The sequence below is a fragment of the Amblyomma americanum genome, chromosome 3 (genome assembly GCF_052857255.1).
Source record: "Amblyomma americanum isolate KBUSLIRL-KWMA chromosome 3, ASM5285725v1, whole genome shotgun sequence".
Lineage (NCBI taxonomy): Eukaryota > Metazoa > Arthropoda > Arachnida > Ixodida > Ixodidae > Amblyomma > Amblyomma americanum.
The window spans coordinates 123,742,029-123,769,618 of record NC_135499.1 but is presented as its reverse complement, the minus strand read 5'-3'; the positions used below and the strand labels follow the sequence as shown (position 1 = coordinate 123,769,618).

Below are 27,590 nucleotides of genomic sequence, written 5' to 3'. Positions count from 1 at the left end.
ATTTTCATATCTCCGCCAGGTGCCGAGCCGTGGGCTGTTAAACAGCAGTGCCTTCAGTGCAGCAAGAACACTTCGACGAAACTTGGCCTGGATGAGAGTTCGTCTGGATCCAAGTCAAGTAAGGAAATCATCAATACCCCTGCGGCTGTGATCATTTGTGTGACTGTTAACGGAAACGGAATGCCTTCGTGATGCCACGGAATAATTCACAATGCGTTTTCTAGGAGACGACCTCTGTGACGTGTGAGCACGTCTTTGGTGCGCTGAAATACGGGACTTGCTGGCAACAAACCTGAATCTTTAGAATACCTTTCCGTGCAGAACACATCAATGTTCGCACAATTTGTCGAGCCCAAATTGATACGGATGTGGTTGCTTTCTTCAGATTTCCATTTTGTCGGTTTCATTTCCCTAGTTCTATTCATCCTAATATCTAACTCTGCGTTCCTTTCTATAGAGCTCTCAGCGAAGTGATGAAGGCAGCCAGGAAGGTCTCCCTCACAACGGTGAGTGCTTGTTCATCCGTATTTCTCATGTACAACATTCTCGGAAAAAAAATTTTAAAATTAGAAAATTGTATGTTACTCTTATGGAAATATTGAAGGTAATATCTTATTCTTCTCATATGAGACAAAATATTTCTTTTAAGGTGTTTCCATCGATCGCATCGAACAGTTAAAACTTCCGTAGAAAACCAATGGGGAAAGCTGTTGATCACAGCAAAAACTTTAATAGAAATACAAATGCAAGACTGCATTCGAGTGACCTGCGAATGTATTGATTGTTATCGCGAAATTTTCATTACATGAGTGAAATTCATTCATAAGCGGTATCGCGCTCAAAAATCCTTCCGTCTAGAATTGTTAGTCATGATTGTTTGGGCTGCTTTTTTTTTATTACCGCGGGCATAACTAAGGTTGCGCATCTATAATTAAAGCGCGCACCTAAGTGAGGGATCTATCTTGTAGAGGCAATTTATGTAAATACTTTCCGCTGCCAACAGTCAGTATTCCCTAAGCTTATCGATAAGTCAGCTCGTCTTGGACACTCATAGCATAGCATGACGGGGAAACCAGTCTCCACTGTGGGAGATTCACTTTCTGTGTTTCCGCATATGAGTGACGTGTAAATGAATAAATGAATTTCGGCTGGACCACCCCGTCAACAGCCAATTCTGCAAAGTGAGACAGGCATGCGTCAAAACGAATGCAATTGAAACTGTCGCGAAAGCATAACCTCAGCTTACTGTAATACCGCCTCTTTCCACATTCCTAATCTTCAGGCTGCTCTGCTTGGGAGCCTAGCCTTCATTGTATATAGTGGCACATGCTCCAAACCTTGACAAGTCCGGGATTATTGGAAAATTGTTTTTAATTGTGCGGCAACTGCTTAACTTTTTAAGGCACTGTTTCGACGGTGTTGCAGACAATTGCTCATGCTTCCGATTCGTAGCAAAATCTTTATCTTAAAGTATGTCCATCGCTCGCATCTAGTACTTAAGGCTGCCATAGAAATCTGATGGGAAACGTTTATGACGATAGCGAAAATGTTAACAGCACAAGCCTGCCGACGGGAGATTTGCAGATATACTGATTGTTATAGTGGCATCTTACGGTATATGAAAAAAATTGCGTTCATAAACAATTTCCTGTTGAAAAATGCGATTGTCTACAATTTATGGGTATGAACGCAAAGATATTCTCGTACCTGCACTTATTCTAGAGTACGACCAAAACCCCTCTGTCATGGTAAAATTAATTCTTTACTTAAAAGAAAAGAAGGAAGGAATAGTTACATCCTAATGTGAATGAATAGAGCTGACAAAAAGCAGCAAATTTTCGTTCTTATTCATTAACGCCTACTTTGCTCTAGAATATGCATAGATAACACGTGCGAAGCCTTGCTAAACAGGCAGGTAATCGCCATCACATCTAGCTTATAAATTCCCTGCCGTTGAACACGTAACTTGTAGCACACAACGCTCTGAACTCTTATAATATTCCAGCTTTAATTCAGGTCAGCGCTTGTTGATGTTTGAATTCTGGCCGTTTCGCTGATTTGTACGTTAACATTTTCACAGAGGCAGTTTGTGTGGGCATATTGAGCATTCATAACCACTTGAAACCCGATGATGAACAACTTTCCACTAAATTAAACAACGATGTCGGAAGCACGGCAGCCATTAAAGTATGTTTAATGCTGAAAAAAGTTGGTCTTCAGCTATTTTTAAGAGTCTGTAGATAACACTAGCAGAACACGAACCAACACCTATGAGCACCTATTTTAGCGAAAAGGGACAGTGGTTTTCCTTTGTGCTTCGCAAACTTTGTGCTTTTCCTAGCTCACAGCCAAACGTTCAATGCGCATAAAGAAATATTTCAATCATGCTTCGGAGGGAAAATTATCCTATCGCAAATGTGCAGAAAAAAATAGGTGATACAATTCAGACTACCGGTGTCGGGAAGGTGAGCCGAATTTGTTCAGCAAACTTCTTCATCCTGGTTGTACCGCTTTGCTGCGTGCTTTCAGCACTCTGCACGGCAGAGACGCCCTTTCTGAAATACGGCTCTCGCGCTATTCTCCAAATGTTTCTCATAAATTAAAGTTTGAGTAGATGCATTACAAGCTCCGATACGAAGCAGCTTCCTTTTAGAAGGCTGCTTTAATAATTAAACCAATACGTTTCCGACCTTTCTTTCTTTTTTTTGTCCTATTCGCTTTGCGAAAGATTTTGTTAGGAATTCCCGCACTCGCACCCTTTACGATTATATCCCAATACACATATTTAAGCACCGTTGACCTGCTGCGCTTATTTAAAAGTATTTATTAGGCTTTTTCTATTCCTAACACTCTACGTTAGCATTCTCTCTTGAAAAGGACGCATGTGTACCAATGGACTCTCTGCTTCAAAGAGAAACGTGGAAAAAATATTCATTTACGAATATGTGCAGCTCCTATATGAACATATGAAAAAGTTGCCAGGCAGTGCGGAATCGCTGGGTATTTGATCTTACACAAAAGTTGTGCAATCGGATAGAGTGCCGGTCGGTGAAACTACACTTGGCTTTGTTTTAGAGCTTGACACTCTCTCAGACAACGGACAGATAATTTTCCATCTCGTTTCTAGTAGCCAAATATAGTGTGAAAATGCTTGAACCCAAGTCCCAGCGTGCATAACTTTTGCGCCCCATCGCCATGTTGAATGATGCTCGAAACCACGAAGTATTTTGTTTTTAATTACATCGTCATTCATATTATTAATTTTCTTATGAAAACTAGCGCTTATTTAATGTTCGCATAACTTCGCAATGCTCTTGAGCAGGCAGCAGTGCTGCAATGGTTTGCTTGATGAGCTTAGAATTGGTCGAGTCATACCTCATGGGGGTGTTCTCGAAAATATTACGAAAGTATTCGAAAGTATTCATTTGCATTGTAATCAAAGAAACTGCAGCATTTAAGTGTCCTGTCACAACGCTTGCGATGAACAGTTGTAAGTTCACGCCATGGCTCCATGGCTCTTTCCTGTCATCGTGTTTTGCCATTCTATAAACCACGCATATTCGGGATTGTTAACCAACTGGCTTCAGTTTCAGCAAAATAAAACCCATTCCACAGACAATCCTAACGAACACTTCTCTTTGGAGTAATGAATGCCTTATGGAACTTAATACTAATAAGTGCAAACTTATGCGAATATCAAGAAGTTCCAACTCTCCGCCTGTGTACTACCTAAATAACGTTGCCTTAGAAGCGGTTACTTCATATAAATACCTGAGTGTTCATATTTCTGCTGACCTTGACTGAACGCGCCATATTCAGTACATTACTAACAAAGCTAACCGCATGTTGGGCTACATGCGCCGTAACTTTCCCAAACTTCCATCTTCTTTGAAGTTATTGCTTTATAAAACACTAATACGTTCTAATCTGGAAAATGCCGCAGCGATATGGGATCCGCATTATGAAAAACTGATAACTTTGCTTGAGCTGGTTCAAAATAACTCTGCTCGTTTTATCCTGTCCAACTTTAACCGTACCGCAAGTGTAACAAGCATGAAAGCTAATCTTTCTTTACTTCTTTTAGCATCCCGCCGGCAGAAAATTTCTTTGAGCCTTTTTCATGAACTATACCATCACCCCACGCTACGCGATTCCCTCATTTCGTCCCCCAGATACGTGTCAAATCGCTTTGATCATCGTCAAAAAGTTGGCATTGAAATATGTAACACTAAAACGGCATTCCAGTCTTTCGTGCCTCGTACATAACGTGAATGGAACCACCTTCCCGCAGATATCGCCGACATAATTGATGACCAGCATTTTCGTTCTGCACTAGCAAACATTGTATAACAGGAGCATGATAATACTTGTTCTGTAATATGCATTGTATCTATTTATGTATTTTTCGTTTGTGACCACTCCCCTCTTTAATGCCTTTGGCCCTTAGGGTTCAATAAATGAAAAAAAATCACCCAAACCGCAACAGATAGGTCTACATTGAACGCGATGCGTTTTAGGGGGAAAGTACTACCCCGTGCCGTGAATGGCTTGAATGCCGTGAATGCCGTGAATGGCGGCGCGAACAGATCAGCTTCGCCGGCCACTGCACGAGATTGCTATGCTACTGCCATCATGCCTCAGGTTATGTTGTTGTTTACGTTAAACTGCCACATATTCTCGCGCTGCGCATTGCACATCGTCATATTCATCAACTGCGATCGGCGGCGCAAACAGATTAGATCAGCGTAACCTTGATCAGAAAGAACCTAGCCAGAGCAATATCGTCGCCAGACGTGCCGAGGACCCAGCAAAGCAAAGCCATGAGCCATTCAGGCTAAACACATGCTTTCGCACATCTACTCGGTCTAACTACGTTAAAACCCTTTCTTTTTTTCGACTAAATACTTGACCAGCACTTGCGCTCAACTATTGCAATTATTTCAGTGGTGCTTCGAGTGCACCCCTCTCTTCTATGGTTCCAGCTTAACCTATAATTTCTGACATGATCGCGGTGAAAAATGGCCCCAGGCGGACTTTTCTTTTTCAATCTTGCAGTCAACATTGCCGTCTAGGGCTAAAGGGCGTGATTCTCACATCGTTTTTCAGGCGTCTCTTACCACTAGCCTGTGAGCGTTCAGTGCACAAGTACCTCAATTAAGTCCTTGTACGCTGAGCACGAACCACTGATCGCTATATCTCAAGCGTTAGCACCTTTGTACACGATCGCCTCGCCACTCTCAAGGGCGTCTGAGGTGGAAAACAAGCCATTTAAGAGAGACACGTTGGCATTTTTTTTTTGTTTTACACGCGTATTATTCATTCGTTCTCTGCTGGGACGAGACGGTATGCAACTGTGCAGAACGGACGAGCATCCTCGTGTGTCCGTTGCATACTTAAGAACTCTTAAGTCTTTTCAAGGTGGTTAGTGACGTCACGCGAGCCCTCGTTGTCCAGCTCCTTACCGACTGTTAGAATGCGTCGTCGGTCGCAATAAAAGAAAGTCTTCGGGCTGTCTCCGGCTCGAGACACATTAACTTTTTTTTTATGGGAAGGGGGAGGGGGGGGGGGGGCTGCTGCTTTCACCAAAAACTAAAACTGGGAGTTTTCGTGTTTATTTAGCACTGTGCTAAAATTATATTTTGTGTGGCTTAAATTTATAGAGCTTGGTGTAAGGATAAAAATTGAAAACTACAAGAAAGGATGAAACCTGTTTCTTGAAGGCGGAAGTTTGAGCAAGAGAATGGAAATAAGACTTGCGCTAAAAATAAGAAGACCTGTCCTTGCCTGGGTAAAGACAAGTGCTCCTATCGAGACGTTTGTCCGCCGACTGAGCATCTCTCGGGGCTATTTGCTGTTTGGTATAAAAATTAGGTACATGTTTTCTTGATATCTCAGATCATATGAAGAACCTTTTGCCGTCCCTTACTTTGCACAGAACTTTCTACAGCTTTTTTATACCTTTCTTTTATTTTTTCCCGAATCAGCACTTTTCTACGCATCCGCGCCTACTGGCTACATCACTCGATCTCGATACTCAAGCCTGTGAACACTGATCTATCCTGACTAATTTCACTAAGTTACGACCGCTTTTTTGTTGCCTTTATAACACCTCGGTAAAAGCTAGGCCATCTGCTAATGATCACTCGCTAAAATGGCCCAAATCATCTGATTTGGATTATTCGCAATCGATGAACGCGATTGATCGATAAACGCGCGCACTTTGCTCCCGCGATGCCATCACGGCCGCATATCACGTAGTACAGATTATACGCTCAGCACTTCGCCCTGCTGTTGCGGCATGCCCGAACGCCATACAGTGTCAACTACGTCCCTCCTTTTCGTAACTTTGCATAGCTATTCTCTCGTGGTGCCAGCCGACGTGGCTAGGCGTCCCAATGGGAAGAACGCTAATCCCCGTGACGGCGGGCAAAAAAAAAACAAAGCAGAGGCACTGGTAATTGCACAGACTGGCACGAATAGCCCGTGACATTCCTGCCACACAGGCGAGCGGATGGCGAGCTTTATGCATTTTGGGGCAGAATTTACACACTTTGCTGCAGCTCGCTAGACCCCTCTGGTTATTAGGCATAGTGGCGCAATGTGGTGCAGTATACTGCATTTCATTTTTTCTCTACATCGCCTAAGATACTTATCATACATTACTATTATTACTTACTGCTCAATGAGAAACACATATCCAGTTCTGTTTCTTTCTCTCTGTGGGAGAAAGGCCTGAGTTGGCTGACAGCACGCCTTTCACTGCAGAGCTCAGCAGCTACTTGACCGTTTTCACAAAAGCAACACGCCTGCCTTCGTCTGGCTTTTACTAAAAACGAGCAGGAGTATTTTTGCAGGCACAGTGGCGACTGAACGAACGAAAAATGACAACAAAACTCGTCCAACACTGCAGTGACGAAACCCTGAAAGGAACGCCAGCTCCAATTGCTATGATTTTTACAGTCATCTTGATCACAAAAATGGCTGGGGTTGGTAGGCCTTTCATTGCAGTGTCACACGAGTTATGGTTGAGTTACATCCGCCATTTCTTTTCTTTGCCTCGCTCCTGTCATCGTGTCTACTCTTAGATACGCGTGGTCGCTGAAAATAAAAGTCAGTTAAAAGTAGCCGCCCGCACCCCTCGTGTGCAATATGCAAGGAAAGAAAGTATCTGCGTTCAATTAAGAACTGGAAACTTGTGCATGACAAGCGCAGTATTTGGTACATTTTCTAACTAGTTTCTTCTTGGCGCATATTATCCAAAACTCATTCTCAATTTTGCTCGATAAATACCCTGAAAACTGGCACTTTTGTGCAAAAGTTGTCGTTTTTTTTCATAATGCACGCCGCCGCACATGCTTCCATTGTGGGCGTGGTCTTCCTGCGCCTCCTCAAGACTTTTTACGCTAGTGAAGAGAATAAGCCGCTGCCTGCTTTTTTATTAGGTGGGTTCTACTTTTCACGCTGTATCTTCACTCTTAAAGCTGGCGTGTGTCTGGCTGCTACCCTGGTGGGCGTCCAGCGCGCACAGCCCTGGCACAGAAAGGGCGTTCGTGCAGCTGAAGGCGCTTTACGAATGTGGAAAGGGACTTCCTCATCAAGCTGGCGCCAACAGCACAAGTAAGTTTGGCGCAACAACAAAATACAGCAACATATTTAACCCCGGGGTAAGCAAATCTACGCGCTTAAGGAGGACTATGACTTTACCCGCCAAGAAGTTGCTTATTTAGCAGTGTTACCTGCAACCAATGAAGTTGAAGAACCACTGATTCTAAGTCCAGCATAATTTTGTTTTAGAAAAAAATCATTTCTCAGCTCTTGATGCTTGTATTGTTGCTTTTTCGGCCTGAAATAACGCATCTATTTTTCCAAAATTTTTTTTTATGTAACCATTCTATCCCGCCACGCGATTGAAATTCGAGATGCTCGTCCTCTGAAACTCGGGAGGTAAATGGTGGTGTGGCATATTTTTATAGTTTGGCAGCCACTAAGAGAAAACCTTGACGACATCGCAGTTTGCTTGTGGGAACAGCTGCTGGCGCCCTTGCCTGTGTTTCATTTTTTTAATTACTTTGAATATAAATGTTTCTTTGAAAATGGACTATATGTCTTAAAACACGTTAATGTATCGATGCATGCCACTTTGTGTCCAGCGTCATTTTAAAATCCCCAGCTTGTTCAAAACATTCTTTCATGGCTTCAGTTTTTTGCCTGTGTGAACATATAGTAAGTCGAGGCAACTGAATGAATAAGAATAATGGCCTTTCCCGCGCCACTAATGTATTTCGGGTTATACAAATAGTTAGCTAATTGTGGTCGAAAGGTTTGTCTCAGATATTATAGCACAGGGGCACATTTTCACATGTAACTGAAACTCGCGGTGGCGGTCCGTAGATTTGTCAAGTCGAACCATGCATCCTATGCTCCATGCGCTGAAAAAGCAAAGAAAGATAGCAAATTTTATATAAGAAAACCTCATATGGCCCTAGTGAAAGGAATAAATTTTGAGCGGCCGTGGGCCAGTTTTTATCAGAAACTAGACGCGGGCGCGTCGCCATTTTGATTGACAAAGCCGACTTCGTCTTTTTTACAAGTCTTCTATTTTTCCAGTGCGCCACTCGCCTTTCTTCGTCCTGAAAGTCTTTCAACATATAAGTAGCATATTAGCAAAAACGGTGAATTTGGAACTGTTAAAGCAAGCGCGGAACTTCAGTAACGATTTTCATCGTCCACTGACCCACCTGATGAAAGCCAGTTTATTTTCAATCGGCCTTCGCGCTATCAGTCGCACACTGCACTGCCGGAAGTTCTTCCAGTACGTCGGTTTCATATAAAAAATCCAAGCTGCTTAACATGGTTAAATATTCAGTAATGCCGCAAAGATCATATTCTGCCACGTGAAACCACGTACTAAGTTTACCTCCTTTTCCCTACTGCGAAATCGGTAGGTGGGTGTGGCTGGAGGTTCGACGGATGGCTTTGCTGGCCTTCGACACCGCCTGGAGCTACGGCCTGGTTGCCGTGTCCGGATCTTATTCCCGACGAAGCAAATTTTTCTGGTGAGTGTCTTTTATCTTTCTGCACAAAAGCGAGTGCAAAAGTATTTCTGGTGCGACCGTCACACATAGGCACGTAAACTCTGTCCGACGAATATCGTCCAGAGGTATATATGAAAACTGTAGCTCTATTTATTTTCCAGCTCAAGTGCTAAAAAATATTGGCGCTAAACCGGTTACTTGCAATGATATTGTCCCCTAGTGTCTGTCATTCGCTGCATATGTGCATATGTTAATAAAGTGCGTAAAAATTGCATCATTAGCTTCCAAAACACTGCTCCTTAGTGGTACAAAGGCCAGACGCCCGACGCACTCCATGTGTAGCACATGGAATAAGTGAAAAGTTTTAATGACGTAACATTCAAGCTACTGCGCGAAGAATATAAGAAAAAGTGCAGTTCTTCGAGACTAAAAAGCTTAATTCAGTGCTTTCTCAAGGACACGTTTCTTAGACCCTAGTCTACAACCGTGAGTATGGCTATGGAACTACCACGGCTGTCACTGCTTTTTCTTCCAGAATCAGTGCTCTTAGCGAAAAAAGGAAGCGCTAAAAATGTATTTCAACGTATTGTACTGATTTCATAATTATTTTGTGTTATTTTGTCCCTCTACGTAAATACCATAACGAATGCGTTCCAAGTACGCTAGGAGTAAAACTTGGAACGCTCTTACAAATAGGCCAAAAATACAACCTTTCTACGCTTGCTAATTTTCTCACACTAAAAATGTACTAAAAATGAGTTCGGCTTAAGAAAGGGCCACACGTGGGCTTTACCGCAAGAGCTGAATTTAAGTTGTTCGACTGGGGAACGTGCCACTATCTCGCCGACGCAACAGTTTGATCGAACGTCCTTTTTTAATGCGATATGCATTAGGAGCCTCCTTCTTAACGAAACTCCGCGTTGTCATAAAAGTCCCGCATTGGCCAAAAGGCCGATGACGGCACAACGTCACGTGACGGCGCCTAACCGGGATAGACGTCACCAAACCGCAAGTGCCGACCAAAAGGGACTTCAGCAGACTGGAAATACTGCGACACGTGTAGTACTTGGCTTGCTTCAAATATACACCCCGATAGAGGACACAATGAAATCGACTTCATACTATGCGCTAAACCTGGCATCATTCAGTATGTGGCCGTCCTGGGAAAGGTGCGTTGTAGCGACCCCAGAATGGTAAGGTCTCGAATTAGCTTAGACTTGAAGAAGGAACGGAAGAAGCTAGTGAAGAGGAAGACCATTAACGAGTTAGCCGTAATGGGGAAAGCACAGGAGTTTAGGATAGCGCTGCAAAACAGATATTCGGCTTTATCTGAGGAAGACGATATTGATGTTCATACAATGCACGATAATCTGACATCAATAATTACGGAGTGCGCAGTAGGAGTAGGCGGTAAGACAGTGCGACAGGATACCGGAAAGCTATCACAGGTGACGAAAGATCTGATCAAGAAGCGCCAAAGCATGAGGGCGTCTAACCCTGCCGACAGAATAGAACTGACAGAGCTATCAAAGTTAATAAATAAGCGCAAGGTAGCCGACATAAGGAAGTTTAATATGGAGAGAATCGAGCATGCTGTAAAGATCGGAGGTAGCCTAAAAGAGTGAAGAGGAAACTAGGCATAGGTAAAAACCATATGTATGCATTAAGAGACAAGCAGGGCAATGTAATTAGCAATATGGTTAAGATAGGTAACGTAGCCGAAGAGTTCTACACAGGCCTGTACAGTAGGCAATGTAATCAGAGCGTTAATGAGAAAGACAGAAGTGCACAACAATGCGTCATCCCGCCAGTAACGAAAGATGAAGTAAAGAAAGCCTTAGAAGCAATGAAAAGGGGGAAATCGGCTGGGGAGGATCAGGTAACAGCAAATCTGTTGAAGGATGGAGGCGACATCGTGCTAGGAAAACTAGCCACCCTGTGTACGCAATGCCTTATGACCTCGACTGTACCAGAAGCTTGGAAGAATGCAAACATTATCTTAATTCATAAGAAGGGAGACGCCAAAGACTTGAAAAATTACAGGCCGATCAGCTTACTATGCGTTGCCTGCAAAGTATTTACTAAGGTAATCACTAATAGAGTCAGGGCAATGTTAGACTTTAATCAACCAAATGATCAGACAGGCTTTCGTAAAGGATATTCCACAATAGATCATATTCACACTATCAATCAGGTGATAGAGAAATGCGCAGAATATAACCAACCTCTATATATAGCTTTCATTGATTACGAGAAAGCATTCGACTCAGTGGAAACCTCAGCAGTCATACAGGCATTGCGTAATCAGGGGGTAGAAGAGCCTTATGTCAAAATACTGGAAGATATATATATAGCAATTGCACAGCTACTATAGTCCTCCATAAAGTCAGCAATAAAATTCCAATAAGGAAGAGCGTCAGGCAAGGAGACACGATCTCGCCAATGCTGTTCACCGCATGTTTACAAGAGGTATATCGAGGCCTGAGTTGGGAACAGTTGGGAATAAGAATAAATGGAGAATAACTAAATATTCTGCGATTTGCTGATGACATTGCCTGCTTGAGTCACTCAGGAGGTGAACTGCAAATCATGATCAATGAGTTAGACAGGCAGAGCAGATTGATGGGTCTAAAAATTAACATGCAGAAAACCAAGGTAATGTTCAACAGCCTAGCAAGAGAACAACAGTTCACAATTGGCAGCGAGAGCCTAGAAGTTGTGACGGAATACGTCTACTTAGGGCAGGTTGTGACAGCTGATCCGGATCATGAGAGGGAGATAACTAGAAGGATAAGAATGGGGTGGAGCGCATATGGCAAACTCTCGCAGATCATGAGTGGCAGTTTACCAATTTCCCTCAAGAGGAAAGTGTACAACAGCATAATCTTACCGGTACTCACCTACGGGGCAGAAACGTGAAGGCTAACGAAAAGAGTTCAGCTTAAGTTAAGGACAACGCAGCGAGCCATGGAAAGAAAAATGATAGGTGTAACGTTAAGAGATTGGAAGCGGGCAGAGTGGGTGAGGGAACAAACACGGGTTTATGACATCCTAGTAGAAATCAAGAGAAAGAAATGGGCTTGGGCAGGGCATGTAATGCGAAGGCAAGATAACCGCTGGTCCTTAAGGGTAACGGAGTGGATTCCAAGAGAAAGTAAGCGGTGCAGGGGGCGGCAGAAGGTTAGGTGAACGGATGAAATTAAGAAGTTTGCAGGCAAAGCGTGGATGCAGCTGGCAAAGGATAGGGTTAATTGGAGAGACTTGGGAGAGGCCTTTGCCCTGCAGTGGGTGTAGTAAGGATGATGATGATGATGATGATGATGATGATGATGATGATGATGATGATGATGATGATGATGAGAGGACACATCACCTTACCCGGTGCTCATTGTCTCCACGTTTTGTCATTTTCCGTCGTCCGCAGCGACGCCTCTATAGAAATTTTAAATACCAACCAACACGCCAAGAAACATACGTTCCCGTGCAGCGTTCCTGGCGCGAAAACTGCGGGCCCCCATACTGTCGCAATAGTTGGAACTGGTTGCCTTCGAATCTGCATGTGATGTAGAACTGAACTGCTCGTCACAACTTGTGTCAGGCGTCGTTCAGGAGTCGACCTGTCAACCATGAGCCTAAATGTCATGCATGGGCCTCTAGAGGAGCCGGCAGGCCCTTCGAGTCTCGGGCCTTTTCGCTGGCAGGTTAGAGCCTGGAGGTGATCAAGACGCACTTGCCGGTCTAATGCTATTGCATTCTCCGCAAGTAATGTAATTAAATAGTGGCTGGCACCCTGATATAAGTTATGACAAACGAAAGGACGACAGAAAAGAAAGTATTCTGAATATTCGCCAAAACACGATTTCGAGCAATACATTTTTCTACACCAGATTGAAGTGGGGTGCACAAATATAATTTTCGAGGACTTCCCATTGGTTTTAATGGAAACACACTTTGGATGAATTCATTTCACATTTACGAAAGTGAATTTTCAATTCATTGCCATATGCTAAAACAGCATTTGCCATTTTTTATGTATTTCAAACGTGCTCGAAGCCTGCTTTCATGTAAAGAATTGCTGGCAAATCTTGAGAATATATTTCGAATACCAAGCAAGTAATTTTAAGAACCCGTTTTATTATATTGTGGAAAATTCATTAATACAAAGTATGTTTAAAATACAATATAAATATTTTACCGTATACTCAACATTTGCTAAGTGTGTGACAATGTGTTTTCACAGCCAATACAGTATAAAAGTTATTAAATTATGATGGTACGCGTTTCTTATTAAGTTGTATCAGAGGCAGCAACTCGTTAATTTCGAAATTAATTATTTAAGCAATACTCCCGCACATGGGGTTATGAGAAAAATCCTCGCTCATTAAGAAGTTCACATTTGTGCTGGAAATTTTGAGGGAGCAGTCCACCACAAAAAAAAAATGAATGCTTTAGGCAAGTACTCACTTTCTATGTATGGCAAAAGAAAAGCAGTTGTCCTTAAGAATCCTGTCAATATATGCAGATTAAAAATAATATAAAAGGCTGCTCCACCGCCTAAATGCCACTGTTTCCGACAGCGGCCGGCGCGTGTTCTCGGTCTTTGCTTTCTGCGCTCAGCATCTTTTTTTTTCTTTCCTCTTAACAGTGACGGCAAAGTACCACTGCCTAATAAATGGGTCGTGGTATAATGAAACAGGAGACTACAGTGCTTGTACTGGGTCGCCGTTTTTGGTAAGCTTCATTGGATCTATCTTTACTCGACTTAACGTAAGCTGTATTTATTATTTTGTTTGTTACCCATCTCCGCTTGCATGGACCATTTACAAAACAACGCATTTTAAATACGCATAAAACTGCTTGACTCCAGCTCCTGCATCCAATAATGGTGCAGTCAGTCATCTCTGAAATTGGATAAATTTAGGGACTCAAGAAACCCTTCGCTGAGCGCTTTGCAGTGCACCAAACGAACAGAAAAGGAGGGTGTTACAGAAAGAGTGGTAACTCAGCTAGGGCAGACATCAATACAACGAAGGGAACAGTTATCATGACAGCAAGAGCAAGGAGGCTGAATTATGCACACTGGAGTCCTAACATTGGAATCCTAACAACTGCTAATCAAAGACTGCGCATTGCAGATTTCTGCGACATTAACTATATATTCAACTGCTCTACAACCATGTTTGCTACAACATTTATCATTCTTGAAAGCTAGGTGATTCAATCGGGTGCCTCCACTTGATCAGCGCATTTTGACCACAGGAGAAATGCAGAAGTGCAGGCGTGCAGTGCGATGGTAGTTCATATTAAATAACCCAATTGGTCGGCGTTGATTCAGGCCATTTATCTGACCTATCTCCCGCGCAGCATCGGGGTTGTTGATCCTCGCATGACTTTGCTGTAACCTTAATTTTCCTAGCTGCCAGAAGTTCTACACAATTCCTGCACGAACTCTACACCGTGGACCTGCCATTGCTTTTCTCACTGCTTGGCAATGACTCGGGCTGGTATGCCACTAGGACGAAGAAGCCAGTTCTGCTTGGTCACCGTCACCCGTCGCGATAACTTAATGCCATGGGATTCATACCGACGGAGGCGAAATGCCAACCCTCATGCGCACAATGCCATGTCAGTCAACGGAGCCCTTAACTGGGACACCTCTCACGACCTCATGTACAGCTCTTGGACGTTAAACCTTACATGCATAACATCTACTCAAGCACCCTCACGCCGCCGCGGTGGCTCAGTGGTTGTGGTGCTCGGCTGCTGACCCGAAGGACGCTGGTTCGATCCCGACCACGGCGGCCTTATTTCGACAGAGGTGAAATGCTAGAGGCTCGCCTAATGTGCGATGTCATTGCAAGTACAGACACCATGGTGGTCTAAACTTCCATAGTCCTCCACTACGGTGTCCCTGATAGCGCGAGACGCTTTGGGAGGTTAAACTCCATAAACCAAACTAAATCAACCCCTTCACACGAAAAATATAAGTTAAAGCGGGAAATATTTGTACGGCTATCGTCCTTTCTTTCTAGTCAGACTATATCAATTATTCTGCCCACCAGCCCTCTGAAAGGTTAGCACGTGCATAAAACTTGAAACATCGCAAGTCTTACGGCGTGCTGTAAAGCCCAGATAGACACCGAATTAAAAGATATCTGGACTGTTGGCAGCGTCTCATGTTCTTTAGTGGCGTTACTTCGCTGAATGAAGAAAGGGGGGCTGTGAAAGCGCGAATGTCCAGAAATGAATTATGTACCAATCTTCGTTATTTAGAAAAAAGGACTTATATGACGTTTTCTAAAAGACAAGAAGAACCTTTAAATAAAAAATCTCCCCACCATTTCAATCACAAGACGACCAGAAAAAAACAGATGATGGTCCCTTACACCTGTGTTCACTCATTTGACTAATTGATTTCGACCTCAGTAGATATTCGTTTTGGAAATGGGCGCTTGTGCGCCTAGTTTTTATGATGAATGAGTTTGTTATGGTGCATCTGAAAATGTTGGCTACAAGTATTTCCAGCTTGTCTACTGGAAATCATTGCTAGATAACAGGTAATGACATGAGTCGATGCTGCAATAGCAGTAGAACAGTCTCCTTGAAACAACGAGCAAATAAGCAGTTTTTTTAATCTCAGGAAGATTTCTAAGTGTCTTTGCTGCAAACAAAAAAAACAGCATGAACTTGAGTGGTTTATTTTAGTTAGAGCTTTCCTGGTTACCCCAGGATTTCAGATTGGAGCTCTTGAACAAAATTGCCGAAGATATTGGCGACGACGCTCCTTGGGAGGAAAGCATGCAGAGCGGAGAGGATGGGATTAGGGAAGACAAGATCAACCGCTTCAAGGACTGTCTGGAGAACGTCTTGCTCAAACAACCACCAAATGCAGGTATAGGCCAGCAGCGCAAGTTTTTGTCTAGCGAAGCCTCCGACTGCGGCGGTCAACGAAGAGTAGGCAAGTAACCCTCGTTTTCTTCAGATTCCAATGAATTCATGTGCCCCAAGACATGGGATGGGTGGAGCTGCTGGAATGATACATTGCCAGGCAGTACGGCGTACGCACCATGCCCACAATTCGTGGCTGGATTCGTATCCTACAGTAAGTTTGTTGTCTAACTGGCTTTTCTGTAGTGTGCGAAACGAGGTTTATGAAGGTAGACTTGCAAATAGATGTAGCTCTGCTCATAGCAAACCAGTTCTAGGAAAACCTACGTCACAGTTCAAAGTTCTTCTACCGACCTCAGAACGTCCCTGTCCAGTGCAGTGAATTATGAACCATGTAAATAAAATGTACCGAGAGACCTCAGGGCCAAACGGCAATATTACCACGCGAATGCATTTTGCAAGCACCATAGGATTTCTTGTTGTAGGACTTCCGTGTTATGCTTTGCTGTCCCTGTTTCTCAATGTTCTGCTTAGTATGCTATCAGAAGTTTTGTTATTTTACTTTATGTAATTGTTAATTGATTCCCCTGATATTTCTTTTCCTTCAAAGTCTCGTGACTTTCTCATCAAGGACACTTTGGGCGCTACACCTGAGCGTGCCATGTTCGCCGCACCGGAAATCCAGGAAGAGAGCAGCACCATAGACATATGTTACATGCTGCTGTCTGGGACATGAGCATTGCCTTTGTACTTACATCTAGCTCGTACAAAAGAGAGGCAGGGAAATAAGTTTGTTACAAGCGCTGTCATTCCTAATTTAATGATATAGCTCATACAATAGTGACGGGGCCTTGGCGTGCTGATCTCTGTAATCCGCAGCAATGTGTACTGAGATTCGCAAAACATGGCACTGAGATTCACTGATCGTGACAAACATTTAAAAAACAAAGACAATTGTGTATACATTTCATGCTCCAAAATACTTCCTTCGTTGAGCGTATTTTGTTGGCAGGCAAAGATTAAAAAAAAAACTTAAGCTAATCTGAAATACAAATTTAGACCCTCTGGTTACTGCTCCCAAACATAAGTATTACGTTCCAAAAAGCTTGTGCGGCCAGCATGACGCCGCCGGAAAGTGCAGTTGCAAAAAGTGTGGCGTAGATACTTGTAGCTCCATGTTTCTTTCATCCGAAACGCACTGTGAGAGGTCTCAAGAGCCTAAAGAAGCAAGTGCAAATTAATGTCTCATAAAGTACAAGCTTGCACTAAAGTTGCCAACAGACTTGATTGTCGGCTGTGCCTTAATATACAGGCGAAATTGGCAAAAACAGTGAGAATTGACTTCGACATACTCCTCGCTGGTCTGCTTATAGCGTCCAGTAAATATCCGGATCAGGAGAGCATGCTGCTGCTAGTTAGTGTTGCGTGTTGTGAAGAAGGTAGTGCGAATGCTAGACGAGGGTAATGGTAGCACTGGTGAATGTCTTCTATGTAGACGCCGCAGTGGCTGAGTGGTCATGGCGCTCGGCTCCTGGCCCGAAAGACGCGGGTTCGATCCCGGCCGCGGCCGTCGAATTTCGATGGAGGCGAAATTCTAGAGGCCCGTGTACTGTGCCATGTCAGTGCACGTTAAAGAACCCCGGGTGGTCGAAATTTCAGGAGCCCTTCACTACGCCGTCTCTCATAGCCTGAGTCGCTTTGGGACGTTAAAAACCCCATAAACCAAACCAAACCGTCTTCTATGTCTCTCCTTTCTTCTGTCCCTCGTCTAGTATTTGTGCTAACTTTAACAAGAGTTGAATTCGGGCTAGTTGACGATCGAATGTAGAAGCCATAGGGAAATTTGAAAGTTTGAAAGTTTATTGAAAAAGATGCATAGGTAGGATGTACAGAAATTGATTATTACAGAAGGAGGTCCCAAAGTGGAAACTGTCAGGGGGACCTCCTGTAATTAATTGCATATTTGAAGTAGGATAAATATATGGCAGATAGCAATTACATAGCGGAACACAGGTGCAATAAAAAGTAAGATCTGAAATAACAGTTTAGTCATGCTAAATTTTAAAAACACATTTTGCAAACACAAAAAGAGAACATAGAACAAGCACTCAGGCAATAGAAGTCGTACACAATACTAACAGGTTTCACTGGCGTGGCAATTGAAGGCAATTATGCAGTACATAGTTTTTCAAGTTTTTATGGAATTGTGCTTCGGTGCAGAATGATTTGATGGTTGCGGGTAGCGAGTTCCAGACAGTGATTGCTGAAAATAAAGCGGACTGTTTGCCGTAATTAGTTTTTACATTCGGAAGCAAAAGATTATGTTGTTCAGCGAATCTAGTATTATTAACGTTACACAAACAGGAACCTGTAAATATAGGGAGAGTAGTGCTATTGTGACGGGCGCGATAAATTAATAAACCTAGTTTCAGTTGGAGTGAACAATTGCACTAAAAGATACGATACACAAAGGAAGGGAATGTAGATCTTCTCAAAATATTAAGATGTACTTTATTACTGTACCCGTCACTGCTAGGAGTACAAGAATCTACGGTGCTACGGTATTTTTTTTAAACACGCCGCATTGTATCTCAGGGCAATCGAACACAATATTTCTTGGTTCGTCACTACTATTAGATACGAACATAACATTTAAAAATAATAATAATTGGTTTTTGGGGAAAGGAAATGGCGCAGTATCTGTCTCATATATCGTTGGACACCCGAACCGCGCCGTAGGGGAAGGGATAAAGGAGGGATTGAAAGAAGAAAGGAAGAGGAGGTGCCGTAGTGGAGGGCTCCGGAATAATTTCGACCACCTGGGGATCTTTAACGTGCACTGACATCGCACAGCACACGGGCGCCTTAGCGTTTTTCCTCCATAAAAACGCAGCCGCCGCGGTCGGGTTCGACACACATAACATTTAGAAAAAGAAGACATTGTTAAAAATAAAGCGGGTAGACTGAGTGCCATGCGCCTTAAAAACTCTTTTATGCCTAGGACAGGCGCACAAGGTGTGTACGCCGAATGGGACCTGGTTCCGCCATCCTATCACAGGAAATGTCTGGTCCAACTACACGGCTTGCGTCGACACGCACGATCTGCAGGTTTGTTAAAAAAAACTTTGCTTTTGCGCGAAAAGTCCTGGCATTTTTAGGCACAGCTCTTATTATCGCTTTAATCAAAATGAGAAGAGCCAGAAACCTAGTAATGCGCTGCTTTTACCAGAAAAAAGAGCCCCCCGTATTGTTACTGAAATATTTCCTGGGAACTTGTGTTACTGGAACCATGACCAAGTTGTGGTAAAGGACTGCTATTCTTAGTGCACTGTTGTCTGTCTATATAGCATTAGGAGAGAAACTTGAGCCTCATGCACGGCCTTTGTACTCTATAACTTGCACATGAAGAGGCTAAAAACTTTTCAGAATCAATATGAACTCTCGCGTGTACACCTACTGTTGGGCGGCACAGGTGAAGCCCGTGTCCTGGGACATGTTTTCCAACCTGCATGACATTTGCTCGTTCGCAGTACCGAAATCTGGTGAATTCACTTTACGTTGCTGGATACGCGGTATCGCTGGTGGCGCTCATTTCTTCGCTCTTCATATTCATAAATTTCAGGTAAGTTGTTTCACATGCCACTCCGGCTGTCTCTACCTTACCTATTTCACTGAAACATAAGAGCAGTAATAAACAGGAAAAGCATTGCGAAGTCATACAAGATAAATTACTGCGTAGATTTAGTCGCAGTAGGGTATACTATAATGCGCACAGATTTATGCGAAAGAAAATGGAATGCTTTTTAGTGCTTGCTGAATACAAAGCTTTTTAAACGCTACAATCAAAAACACTAAAAATTCCTGCAGAACATGTAAGAAAACGTTTTGATTTCCCCAGGGCAAAACATTACACCCTTGTAAGGCTTTTGTGGTACACTAGCTTTAAAACAAACAACTGTGGTAAAGTTTTTACTGTCATAACGGCTCCAGGCATATTGGCATATATTCATGTTATTCTGAGCGCTTTGCGTCGTAGTTTTCGCAGTGTAGTGTGGCACGAGCGGTCTTGGTCAGAAGCATCTAGACCGCAAGGTTAACTCTTGGGTTGTGCAGTGAGGTCCCATTTGAAGACCCGGATGTCTGGCTCGAAATCATAACTTGCTTCTTCACCGATCTAGAGCCTTGGAGTTCGATAGGTGCCACACATAAGTCCCAACAGCATCCCCTTCCTCTCGGAACGCTTCCATCCGAAAGTGTGCTTTTTTTTCAGTCAGAATTTATTGCTTTTTCTTTCCAGATCACTTCGCTGCAAGCGAATCACCATACACAAAAACTTGTTTGCATCATTCGTAATTACCAACCTTTGCTGGATACTGTGGTACCTTCAAGTCGTCGCAGGACCCCACGTAATCGAAAAGAATCCGGTGAGGGGGCACTAGTAGGGCCTCAGAAAACCATCACTAAGCCAGCTCCTCATATTTAAGATTCGAGAAAGAAAGTGAGGGAACACCTTAATCACTCTTTCACAGCTGTGGTGCCAAGCGCTGCACGTAGTGACGCAGTACTTTCTGCTGTGCAACTACCTGTGGATGTTCTGCGAGGGTCTCTACCTGCACACGCTCCTCGTGCTCGCCTTCATCGCCGAGGACAAGATCCTGAAATGGTTCCTGCTCATCGGTTGGGGTACGTGTCTTCATCTGTGCGTGGTGCTGATATGTTAGCATGGTAAGTAAATAATGGCTATAAGGGCATTGCGCATAAGCTTGTTTTATTTTTTCCACGTAAGTCGGAGTGCCCTACAGTGAATGCCCTTTGTCAAAGCGCTGGCTCCGAATAAAGGCATCACTTCTCTTATTTTCCTCTGCTGTTGGCGGTCTATATCTCCATTACACGTTTATCGCTAGAGTTGTACCAGAGAAAAAAAATCCGGGGAGACTTAGGTTCCACTTTAAGGGTATGACGCGATAGTCTTACACCCACCGTACCCACTCTTTCACCATAACCCACGTACTAATCAGCATTTATCGCTTCACTAATTTCTACAAATTGAACTTAATTCACACACTAATCTCCACAAATCAACACATAGGCCACCGAATAATCCCTACTAATCCATCTTGACCCATTTTCTGGAGGAAGGCCTAATTCCAAATTTTGGGAGGCCCTGTGAAGTATTTCGGTGTAGTCTAACTTCAAAATGTTACCGCATTTATATCTTTAAAAAAGCGCTTAAGAAGACCAAGCTTTTGTAGCGCTCTTGATGTTCATTGTGCGCAAAGGAAAAGCCGACACAAAGTTTTCATAGCAAGGCAAAAATCAAATTTTTCTTGGACATACCAAAACCTGGTGCATACCGCGTGGTTGCCCTCCTATCCCTCTTACCAATGCACAGGGGCTCACTTCTACCATGCTGAATTAGCTGCTGTTACTATTGGTTGTGAGAGTCGATGACGCACGGCAGTTGATCCGTAGTTGAGTTTTGTGCTAGGTCCTAGAGCAGAAAGGATAGCTTGGAAAGCTGATTAGAATGCGCGAGTTGTGCTGTAACAGCTTTGATCTAGTTTTCGGTTTTAATGCTGAGAACGTCCTATGCGCACCTCTTCCTTTCACAGATTAAGTAGTGATGTGTTTAGGAGCATGTGCTCTATAGGCCTTACGTGTCTCGCGGTCCCAATAAGTGAGTGTTGATGTTATGTCGGCTGGCCCATGAAACCAACCATTTGTAGTTTTCTTCACAACAATGATACTTTTCCTGCAGGTTTTCCAATGCTTCCCACCGTTAGTTACGCTGTCGTACGTGGCTTGGATCCTGATGCCTCAGTAATGTGAGAATCGACTCAACTCTTTTATGTATTCTCTTTCCGTCACAGTTTATGCCCATTTCTTTATGGATTTGCTCCGCTCACATAATGCTCCCAACTCATATTATGCCTTTAAAAATATTTCTGTTAACATAATTAAGGCTCATCACAAGAATCAAACATCGGTAGTCAAATAGAAGTAGGTGATGGCAACACTGCGAATGATCAGAAAACTTGCCTTTGGCAGCTGTCAACACAAGTCATTTGGCTATCAACATCTAACAATATTAGATAAAAGTCGCAAACATCACTCGAAAGGAATTGGTTCTAAAGCACGTCCCCGTCTTTACAACCCCATTGGCACTCGACAACAGTTGCCTACGAGCCCGCGCTTTGTATTCGAGTTCTCTTGCAAAAACTGGGAACACCCAAGCTTCTGAGCTCTCAAGTACCGCTATTTACGGGTGAGATCTTTCATGAAGATTTAACGGGAAAAAATACTTCAGTTTACTTTTTGACTATATGCATTCATTTCTCATACCCAGCCCTACAGACCTCACTCCCAATCCGGCATTTTTATACATCTATGCTAGTTTCCGATTTTAAGGGGCAGTTACATTAAGGCAGCATCCACGAAGCTTCCAGCAAACGATTGCCCTGCGTGCGAGCTATCACTTTTTTTTATTCTGGTTAGCGCGTTAGAAGAGCCCCAGCCAATCACAAATTACTCATACGTGCACTCGAAGCCATAATAATAAGGGAAATGCTTCAGCAATCAAACTGTTCTCACCCTTCCGTAGCGAGGATCAGGTCGTATTTAATTACACACTAACAGTTGTCGCAAGTGCGTTCGGAAATAGCAAGAAGCCTTGATATTCCTTTTACGCAAGACGTGACAAAACGCAGAGCTCTGAAGCGCACTGCGTGTTATTTTGCCCACAGAATCTGCTGGCACGCTTTCATCGAGAAATTACAGGGCGATGTTTCCACTGTAGTCATAAATATCAAAAGGCGTTCGCAGCTAAATTCTGTGAGGGCATCTTATTTCTAAGGCAACCCATTCATTTTAGAGAGTGGCTAGGAGTCAGCCCTGCCACCGCTTATTATTTCAAAATTGTGCTCCCACGTGCTGCTGAAGGGTTTATGAAGAAACCTTTTTTTTCTGTACGTTGAAGACTCAATGTAATGTACTTTAGTACAGTTCAACTATTAGACCGTGCAGATGGCGAGCATCAGGTAATCTCAACAAATGCTCCAACATGAAGAATGTAAAGTGCCAGGTTTGGAAAGGGGATGAGAGTTTTAAGTCGTCCAGAATCACCATCCGACGCAGCACTGCAGCTCAGATAAGCTAAACCGGTTACTACTGTCTAAGTAGAATGTGCTTAAGATCAGTTGCTGGGCGAGTTGGTGCTTCATGCTTTCATTCAGAGCGCGAAGACGAACACGGCCAAGAGGAAAGACACCACAAAGCGCTCCCCTCTTGTCCGTGTTCGTCTTTGCGCTGTGAACGAAAGTAAGTAGAATGTGTCGGCTAGTCTTTCATTGGTGTTCATTTCTTTCTTTTTAGGTGCTGGGTGGAGCACGACATCTGGTACACTTACATACTTAGCATTCCTGTTTGCCTTTCAATTTTGGTAAGATGGCTTTAGAGGTAAATTTTTCTCAAATGTCCTCGGTATAAAGAGAAATCTTTTTAAGTTATGAGATACACTAAGCAGTGCATTTTGCTGCTTTCATCTCTGTGAAAATATAGAATTTGCTCGTGCAACTAATCACTAGTTCCTTATGAATTTAGGCACGTGTTTACTCCATTTAGAATAGCATGGTTCTAGGCTGGTAAGTTCAATTTCTTTGGTGCTGGCCAGCTTGAATAAGACAATACGGGTAGTAGTAGAGGTAGTCAGAAAAGACACATTGCTGACTTTCAACTTTACTCAGGACAGTTAGTATGACGCGGAAACATATAGAACCTGGGCAGCACAACGGCAGACATATGCATATAAAAAAAAATGGCGTCTGTGATGAAACAAACCGAAGCGAATGCAAAGTCGGAAGGTGCTAGCTAGAAATACGGGTACAGACGTACTATATATATATTTCCGCTTGGTTAGATCTGCCTTCTTCGAGCACGAAATCAGTAATGTGTTCGATGCTGTTATCTATGAAGCTCGCGTCCAATCTCTCAAGGTGCCCTCCCCGTATGGTACTCCACTTACATGTGTGGTCAAACAGACGCCCAGTGATGATCAATGGGAAGGTTGCTACCACGGGAATATCCCGGAGAGTGGCTAGCAGCAGGTGGCGTGTTACACACCACACGCCAATTTCACGCACCACTTTAACACGCCACCTGCCACCTGCGGTGGCAGGTGGCAGGTGGCGTGTGAAGGTGGTGCGTAGCACGAAGGTGGCGTGCTACGCTGCTAGCCACCCTCTGGGAGTGCAGAGTAGGGCATAACCCCGTGTCGACGCTTGGCCAACGTCACGACGCTTTAAACCGTCGGTTGCCGGCATTTTAATAAATTTATTCCTATCCTATCCTATCCTACGTCATGTTTTGTGTATATATGCTTGCTTTCGCAGTTAAGCTTTGCGTTCCTGGTGAACATTGTACGTGTTTTGGTCACGAAGTTACGGGCTGTCGATTCTCCAGACAGTGAGAACATAAGGTAAGTGGAGAAATGGACTTAACCTACTCCTTCACAAATATTTATTAGATGGTTATGCACTTGAGTAACTTGCGTGATTACGACAACAGTGGGGTTGTTGCTGAAACTTCAAAAACGGAATAGCTAATTCAGCGGTATTTGGTGTTCAGCATGGCATTGGTGATTTTAATGAGCATGTCCTTGGGTGGTAAAATTTACTTGCAGGCTTATACCGCAGCGGCTGACACCGCTTAGTAGTCGCTAAGTAAACTGCGATTCGGAGCCATTTCACTTTGCGTGTCTCAGTGTTCTCTTGGTAATGACCGATGCTTATCCGCCAACGCCAATGCATGTATCTCCGCGTCCCGTCGCGATCGTTGCTTCTGTCGTGAATCCACTGACGCCATCGCTCGCCCTCATCTGACTTACATTTAACAGCATGAGGATCAAATCACAGCCGCGGGTGATAGAGCCTACTCAACAGAAACCGGTGGCTGGACCTCTAAAAACTGTCACTATAGAGCTATAGTCTACCATCGCTGGTAAAAGAACGAGCACTAAGTGAAAGTTAATAGCGGATGCCGCGACCGCTGTATAACTTTTCCCCTTGTGTCTATTGCTTTAAAACGCTCATCATGTTTCTTCGTGCGTCGGTAAGTTCAGGGACATACACGTAAAAGGCAACAGCAGCTCTAGCTAGACTGGAATCCAGTTTTCACGTATGGGCAGCATCTCCTAGGAGAATATTAATAACCACATGCAGATGCAAATTGCCCTATATTCTTTCGCCCCATTATGCAAAAAAAATGAGGCCAGTGATAGTGGTAAAAGTGGAACATCTAAGTAGAGCAGTTGTTAGTCAGCTTCATGGTTTTCTTGCCTCGTTCTTTGCCTCCGTCTTTAGCGCTGTTGCAGTATAATTTCTAACCAACTCGTACAGCACCAAGTAAAACACCGCGCGGTGGCGCCACACATTGTCAGACGGGCTATTTAAAGAATCATCTGCTCGAACGCACACGCCCTCCGAGAGACATGTACGTCTTGGTCAAAAATCTTAAGGCCAAAGGCTTTTCGCTTCATCCGCATAACAGAGCCCTTACGGCATTATTAAAGACCGAATGACCCTTAAATGCTAGCAGAAGATTTCTTCTTGCGGCAGGGAAGCTTTTGCTTGACTTGTACTTTGAATAATGCATTACATGGAGCATTCTAGGAACATTCATTGCGCTGCAGCTGAACGCTGTAGCCTTAAGACTTTTGAACAAGACTGTGCCTCTTAATTAGCAAATCAGCCATGTGCCCTCGACATGTTACGGCGTGGACGAATGAACAGTCATTAGATTGAAGGAAGCCCACTGCCTTAGCTAAGAAGGGGGTCACGTCACGTTAAGACGTAACAGAGTATTTGTTTAATGACGCCAAAGATTCCGCAAACTCTGGGTAAAACAGTGAAAACGAACTCTGCGAATTCGGCTCCTGTGGTGTAAATGAGCGAAATGCACTGCCTCTTGTTAAATGTGCATTATCTTGAAGCATAGGTGTTGAGACACATAGCAAAGATTTCTATCGCAAAATATCCAGACATTAATGAAAACCACGCCCTGAAATCTCTGGTTGGAAGTTGATATTTTAGTGCTTCATTCAAAGAAAGTAAAATGTTTCCAGGTTTGCAGCTGTCTTGTCCTCGGCATTGAAGTAGTTGTTTTAGGTAGCACCCGTGGAATGCATCTGTCTCTCCAGTAGAGTAGTACATCTTCCTCCTCGGAAAGCCTATTTCACGGCGTTGTCTCGGCGAAAAAACTGCGCGGAATTTATTTATTACGTTCATTCCTAATAGTGAGGGTTTTTTTTTTCTTTCTCCACTGCACCGTGCTGTCTTTCCTTCATACGATATATCGCGAACAACGCTGTTTAGCAATACTTCAAGAATTAATGGAGGATCAGTCATAGGTGTCCTTTGCTAAGTTTTGCCGGAAATTTGAGATAGCTCCTAGTTACACCGCTAAGCCTTACAGGCTATTGCGCCTTCAGTAGCAGCAGTCACGTTTTTTTTTTTTGTCTTGTATGGCTGATCGCACAGGTAACGGACCGAGTTTTTCGACATCATTTTGGTCCCAGTGAACTCTCACACATAGAAAAAAATCTGCGTCTCGAAGCATTAATAATCATTTCTTCCACAATTATTGAAAGTTTAAGCAACGGGCGTCTAACGTTGAAGGTAGAGAGGTAAAAATACCATTTTTGAAGAATTTACGCTGGCAATCGCTTTTTTCCAGCGGCCTCTGATAGAGCAAGGACTAGTCTTTCTTTTTTTTAATGTTGTGTTCATCTACTCACAAAAAAAAATGTCAGAAATTAGCCTTTTCACCCCTCCTCGTGATGTAGAGATACAACTCAATGCGGCAGCGCCGTAGCTCAGTTGTTTAATGTTGCACCGCAACGTGGAAGAGGTCAACATAGAACGTTTCAAATACAGCAATAGGATTATTTTCCTCTGCCGCATAGTGGCTATATTCAGGGGAACTAGACCACTGTCCCAAATTCTTCGTAGCGAGCGTTCACACTGATGCCGCCATGCTTTTTGGAAACAAGCATACTGCTACGCGCCATGTCTGTCTTTTTATCAGAAAAGCCGCGCGGGCCACGCTGATTCTGTTGCCCCTGCTTGGCCTACACTACGTGGTGACACCCTTCAGACCGGAGAGGGACCGCATCTTTTTGGTCTACGAGGTATTCTCAGCTCTCGTAACTTCCCTGCAGGTGAGCATATCCACCTTACCTTGTTCTCATTGACAACTATGCAACTCTGCAATGTCTGCAATTGCAGACATTCGACGGTAAATGCGTGTAACGGGCTCAACTGTGTTAATCACCTCCTGTGAATGATGTGGGTACATCCGGGACGAAAAAAGGCACGTTTAGACAATTTAATATGTACAAGCTGACTTGTTCCTCAGTATACAAAAAAACCGACGCCTGCGCACTCTGGAATCAGTTTAAGAAAATGTGTCACTATTGCCTTATAAATTTCATACCTGTAAAATACGAAAACATTCGCAAGCAGACGCCTTGGATGACACGCAGTATCATTCATCTCAGACGCCGAATCAAAAGGCTAAAAAAGCATCGTGCACAGCAGAGCACAATCAACCATTTAAGAGAAAACGTCGCCCTTGCTGTACGCCGTTCAAAAGATTATTATTTCAAAACAACTC

The 27,590-nt window shown here is 43.5% G+C and overlaps 1 protein-coding gene across 1 annotated transcript in view; it reads left to right on the top strand.

The window, feature by feature from the left end:
* LOC144124087 (calcitonin gene-related peptide type 1 receptor-like) overlaps nt 1-27,226 on the top strand; it is a 32,358-nt gene extending 5,132 nt beyond the window's left edge. Inside the window, exons 2-17 of the mRNA XM_077656753.1 lie at nt 20-118; nt 458-506; nt 7,482-7,617; nt 8,946-9,056; nt 12,645-12,736; nt 15,765-15,927; nt 16,018-16,137; nt 18,925-19,031; nt 19,454-19,545; nt 20,221-20,347; nt 20,453-20,606; nt 21,682-21,748; nt 23,295-23,361; nt 24,311-24,396; nt 27,003-27,135; nt 27,203-27,226. Of these exons, the coding sequence (XP_077512879.1) occupies nt 474-506; nt 7,482-7,617; nt 8,946-9,056; nt 12,645-12,736; nt 15,765-15,927; nt 16,018-16,137; nt 18,925-19,031; nt 19,454-19,545; nt 20,221-20,347; nt 20,453-20,606; nt 21,682-21,748; nt 23,295-23,361; nt 24,311-24,396; nt 27,003-27,135; nt 27,203-27,226 (1,512 nt within the window). The 5' untranslated portion in view covers nt 20-118; nt 458-473. The remainder of the gene's footprint in view (nt 1-19; nt 119-457; nt 507-7,481; nt 7,618-8,945; nt 9,057-12,644; nt 12,737-15,764; nt 15,928-16,017; nt 16,138-18,924; nt 19,032-19,453; nt 19,546-20,220; nt 20,348-20,452; nt 20,607-21,681; nt 21,749-23,294; nt 23,362-24,310; nt 24,397-27,002; nt 27,136-27,202) is intronic.
* The last annotated feature ends 364 nt before the right edge of the window (nt 27,227-27,590 follow it).